Below are 5,475 nucleotides of genomic sequence, written 5' to 3'. Positions count from 1 at the left end.
TATTGCACACATCCCTAATTTCCTGTTTGATGCCATCTCCAACCTCATGACCACTGTTTGGTGGTCTGTACATAACTCCCACTAGTGTTTTCTGCCCTTTGGTGTTCTGCAGCTCCATCCAAACAGACTTCACATCATCAAAGCTAATGTCCTTCCTTACTATTGCGTTAATCTCCTCTTTAACCAGCAACGTTACCCCACCTCCTTTTCCTTTCTGTCTATCCTTCCTGAATATTGAATACCCCTGGATGTTGAGTTCCCAGCCTTGGTCACCCTGGAGCCATGTCTGCGTGATGCCAATTACATCATATCCGTTAACTGCTATCTGCACAGTTAAGTCATCCACCTTACTAGGAATGCTCCTCACATTGAGGCACAGAGCCTTCAGGCTTGTTTTTTTTAACACACGTTGTCCTTTTAGAATTATGTTGTAATGTGGCCCTTTTTGATTTTTGCCTTTGATTTCTCTGCCCTCCACCTTTCCTTATCTCCTTTCTACCTTTTGCTTCTGCCCCTATTTTACTTCCATCTGTCTCCTTGCATAGGTTCCCATCCCCCTGCCATATTAGTTTAACTCCTCCCCAACAGCACAAGCAAACACTCCCCCTAGAACATTGGTTCCAGTCCTGCCCAGGTTCAGACCGTCCGGTTTGTACTGGTCCCAACGCCTCTGTGTCGGCCGGCACGGACACAGGCTGAATGGCCTCCTTCTGTGCCGTAAATTTCTGTGATTCTAAATCTCTCCGCCTCAGTATCAAACTATTCTCTATAACACTGCTGAGAAGTGCCTTTGGATATTTTACTTGGTTGAAGGCGCTATATAAATCCAGATTGGTGTTGTGATGTGATGACGCGCATGTTGCCCAGGTTACTGTTGTGATGACGTGCATGTTGCCCAAGTTACTCCATCTCGCGGGCACTGGGTCCCTGAAGCCCCGCCCACTCATTGTTCCTGCCCAAGTTGCCTGCGCTTGCGCCAGTTACCCCGCTGACCCGGGCCTGTCACCGCAGGGCAAACCCGCGGCCTGTGGGCTCTGATTCTGAGCCTGAGGCCTACACCGGGTGTTTGTGAATTATCCCCCGGCCCATCCGCGGGTCCACATCCTCCCCCACCTTCCCGAAGGATCCGGTCGACTGACATCCGTCTTCTCCACCCGCGCATGCTCAGTACGGGAGACCCGGGCTCAGCCCCACCCATTGCGGGCCGCAAGCCCCGCCCCCTCAGATTCCGATTGGTTGGTGGACCAACCGCCCGCTTGGTCCTCCAGTATTGCCCCCGCTCTTCCTATTGATCCGGAGCTGCCGTCAATCTCCCGGGCAGTGTTAGCTGGGCATGCGCAGAGCAAGCACTGGAGTCGCACGGACGCTGAGACATAAGAACATAAGAACATAAGAATTAGGAACAGGAGTAGGCCATCTAGCCCCTCGAGCCTGCTCCGCCATTCAATAAGATCATGGCTGATCTGGTCGTGGACTCAGCTCCACTTACCCGCCTTCTCCCCGTAACCCTTAATTCGCTTATTGGTTAAAAATCTATCTATCTTTGACTTGAAAACATTCAATGAGCTAGCCTCAACTGCTTCCTTGGGCAGAGAATTCCACAGATTCACAACCCTCTGGGAGAAGAAATTCTTTCTGAACTCGGTTTTAAATTGGCTCCTCCGTATTTTGAGGCTATGCCCCTAGTTCTAGTCTCCCCCACCAATGGAAACAACCTCTCTGCCTCTACCTTGTCTATCCCTTTCATGATTTTAAATGTTTCTATAAGATCACTCCTCATCCTTCTGAACTCCAACGAGTAAAGACCCAGTCTACTCAATCTATCATCATAAGGTTACCCCCTCATTTCTGGAATCAGCCTAGTGAATCGTCTCTGTACCCCTTCCAAAGCTAGTATATCCTTCCTTAAGTAAGGTGACCAAAACTGAACGCAGTACTCCAGGTGCAGCCTTACCAATACCTTATACAGTTGCAGCAAGACCTCCCTGCTTTTGTACTCCATCCCTCTCGCAATGAAGGCCAACATTCCATTCGCCTTCCTGATTACCTGCTGCACCTGCAAACTAACCTTTTGGGATTCATGCACAAGGACCACCAGCTCCCTCTGCACCACAGCATGTTGTAATTTCTCCCCATTCAAATAATATTCCCTTTTACTGTTTTTTTCCCAAGGTGGATGACCTCACACTTTCCGACATTGTATTTCATCTGCCAAACCTTAGCCCATTCGATTAACCTATCCAAATCTCCTTGCAGCCTCTCTGAGTCCTCTACACAACCCGCTTTCCCACTAATCTTAGTGTCATCTGCAAATTTTGGTGCAGTACACTCTGTCCCCTCTTCTTGGTCATCTATGTATATTGTCCAAGTGCCCGGGAGTGAAAGTCAATTCCTCATTTATTTTATTCATTCTCCACCGTTGGATTTCTCACCATCTCTCCTGAAGGCGTTGGTAAGTGCCCAGCTTACAGTTTACATCCCACACAATTCTAACAGAAGAGCCCCAGAGCTGGCCCCTTTTTACTGTCCCAGGGTTAGATTCCCCATGTGCAGTCCCAGGGTTGGAATCCCCATGTACAGTCCCAGGTTTGGAATCCCCAAGTACTGTCCCAGGGTTTGGAAGTCCCAGGGTTGGAATACCCATGTACAGTCCCAGGGTTGGATTCCCCAGGTACAGTCCCAGGGTTGGATTCCCCATGTATAATCTCAGGGTTGGGCTCCCCATGTTCATTCCCAGAGCTAGAATCCCCATGTACAGTCCCAGGGTTGGAATCCCCATGTACAGTCCCAGGGTTTGATTCCCGTTGTACAGTCCTAGGGTTGGATTCCCCATGTAGTCTCAGGGTTGGACTCCCCATGTTCATTCCCAGAGTTAGAATCCCCATGTATAGTCCCAGGGTTAGAATCCCCATGTACAGTCCCAGGGTTGGAAACCCCATATACAGTCAAAAGTTTTTAACCCGGCGCACGGAAGCAGAAATTCAGCTTTGGTGTTACAATTTCATTGGTTACAGGCTGGAGAGAGGAATAATTCACTGACAGGCCCTTTTAAATTTGTGTGGTTGTGTATTCAAATTCCCAGTAATTGTAATCCTGGATTTAAATGAGAGGCGAGCTGTGTTTAAATCAAATAGTCTGTTTGGAGATTCTCTGCGAGAAGGATCTGGTCAGCTTGAAACTCAGAGTGTAAGAATCGGTTAGAAATTTACAATTAATTTTTAACCAATATTTATTCCCACAGGGAGGGGGAATTCTGTAATAAGGAAGGAACCGGACAAGATTTGAAACATTTTAACACAGGATTCACGGTACTCTTGCATTTGGGATCTTTATTTTGTTCACGCGAGGATTTAGATAACAGACTTTCTTCTGTGAATATAGATCTGTATTATTGGGCCATGATCTGTTTACATGTTTGTCTTCTGTTAAATAAACTTGTTGAGTGAATTTAAATTTAAAACCAGGTTTGCAGGTGTGATGCTCTATTAACATCAATGGTGAGAAAGATGGTGTGAGCACATGCTAAGTCCTTAACTGAAAATGATTGACAGACTGGGTTTTGGGTTAAATCATCCCCAGCATTTGAAGGAACATTGTATAGAAACTAGAATTGTCTGTTCTGAATTTCTATCATGTACTTAATGATGACTTTTGTAAACTCCTTTTACAGGATATTAGAAGGGGAGGATTTACAGACGAGAAACTCAAACCAAACATCACATCAAGATCTGACAGAGTCATTCGATTCATCAGGACCTGAATATCATCGGCCTTTGAATGTGGAAGGAGAAATGTTTGTCTGTTCTGTCTGTGGGCAAAGATTTCAAACATTAGTGTGACTGGAAAAGCACCGAGACACACACACCCGAGTGAGTGTGTTCCAGTGCACTGACTGTGGAAAGAGCTTTAGCCAGTTACACAGTCTGAAAAATCATTGCACCATTCACAGCGGGGAGAAACTGTATATGTGTTCTCTGTGTGGACGAGGCTTCAACTGATCGTCCAACCTGGAGAGGCACCAGGACACCCGCTCCATGGAGAAACCGTGGGGACTGTGGGAAAGGATTCAATTACCCGTCTGAGCTGGAAATTCTTCGGCGCAGTCACACCAGGGAGAGGCCGTTCACCTGCTCGGTGTGTGGGAGGGATTTCATTCAGTATGGTACCATGTTGACACATCAGCAAGTTCACACTGGGGAGAGGCCATTCAGGTGCTCTGTCTCTGGAAAGAAATTCACTCAGTCATCCAACCTGCTGGCACACAACAAGCAAGTTCACATGAAGGAGAGACCGTTCACCTGCTCTGAATATAGGAAGGGATTCACTCGGTCATCCGACCTCCTGAGACACCAGCGAATTCACACTGAGGAGAGGCCTTTCACTTGCTCAATGTGTGGGAAGGGATTCGCTGCGTCATCCAACCTGCTGGCACACAACAAGCAAGTTCACACGAAGGAGAGGCCGTTCTCTTGCTCCGTATGTGGGAAGGGATTCGCTGTGTCATCCGACCTCTTGAGACACCAGCAAATTCACACTGGGGAGAGGCCGTTCACCTGTTCCGTCTGTGGGAAGGGATATGCTCGGTTAGCCGTTTTCCAGAAACACTGGCGAATTCACAATGGAGAGAGGCCGTTCAGCTGCTCTTTCTGTGGGAAGAAATTTACTCAGTTATCCAGCCTGCTGGCACACAACAAGCGAGTTCACACAAAGGAGAGACCGTTTACCTGCTCTGAGTGTGGTAAAGGATTCACTCGGTCATCTGACTTCCTGAGACACCAGCGAATTCACACTGGGGAGAGGCCGTTCCCTTGCTCCATGTGTGGGAAGAGATTCGCTGTGTCATTCAACCTACTAGCACACAACAAGCAAGTTCACACGAAGGAGAGACCGTTCCCTTGCTCCGTGTGTGGGAAGGGATTCGCTGTGTCATCCGACCTCTTGAGACACCAGCAAATTCACACCAGGGAGAGGCCATTCACCTGCTCTGTGTGTGGGAAGGGATTCACTCAGTCATCCGACTACCTGAAACACCAGCGAGTTCACAATTGACTGCATGAGTTGGCTTCCGGAACTGAACCATGTTCATTCTGGCAGTTGGAGTTTGTTTCTGTCGATGTTAAAACCCCTGTAACTGGGCTATAGTTTGATATTCTGTAAATGTCAAATAAATCAGCTTTCTTTTAAACACCGTGTGCCTAGTCCTTGATATCTCAATGATAAGACGAGCTGATTGAGGACTTATTATGAACTGGATGGAATCTACCTTAGAACGGAGTTCCCTCAACTTTTTAAAAGATGGATTTACACGATATCCAAGTCTGCCATTCAATTTCATCCGATGGGGAATATTCTGATAATCTATTACTGTCACGCGGCAAAGCAGCATTGTTACTTTATCATCAGTTTATCAAACTCAATGGGCAATCCGATCTCCAAAGGGAAACTTCTCCTTAAAGCTGATGGTGTCGGTAGTTC

The 5,475-nt window shown here is 47.3% G+C and overlaps 1 protein-coding gene across 1 annotated transcript; it reads left to right on the top strand.

Annotated features, from left to right (window-relative positions):
* The first annotated feature begins 2,420 nt into the window (after window positions 1-2,420).
* On the top strand, window positions 2,421-5,185 carry LOC139232612 (zinc finger protein 271-like). The gene is made up of 3 exons (XM_070863049.1): window positions 2,421-2,452; window positions 3,242-3,308; window positions 3,671-5,185. The coding sequence occupies exon 3, from the start codon at window positions 4,168-4,170 to the stop codon at window positions 5,047-5,049; it is 882 nt and encodes a 293-aa protein (XP_070719150.1). The 5' UTR covers window positions 2,421-2,452; window positions 3,242-3,308; window positions 3,671-4,167; the 3' UTR covers window positions 5,050-5,185.
* The last annotated feature ends 290 nt before the right edge of the window (window positions 5,186-5,475 follow it).

This window comes from Pristiophorus japonicus, chromosome 20, assembly GCF_044704955.1.
Source record: "Pristiophorus japonicus isolate sPriJap1 chromosome 20, sPriJap1.hap1, whole genome shotgun sequence".
Lineage (NCBI taxonomy): Eukaryota > Metazoa > Chordata > Chondrichthyes > Pristiophoridae > Pristiophorus > Pristiophorus japonicus.
Note: the sequence above shows the minus strand (reverse complement) of the source record. Positions and strands in the feature narration are given on the sequence as shown.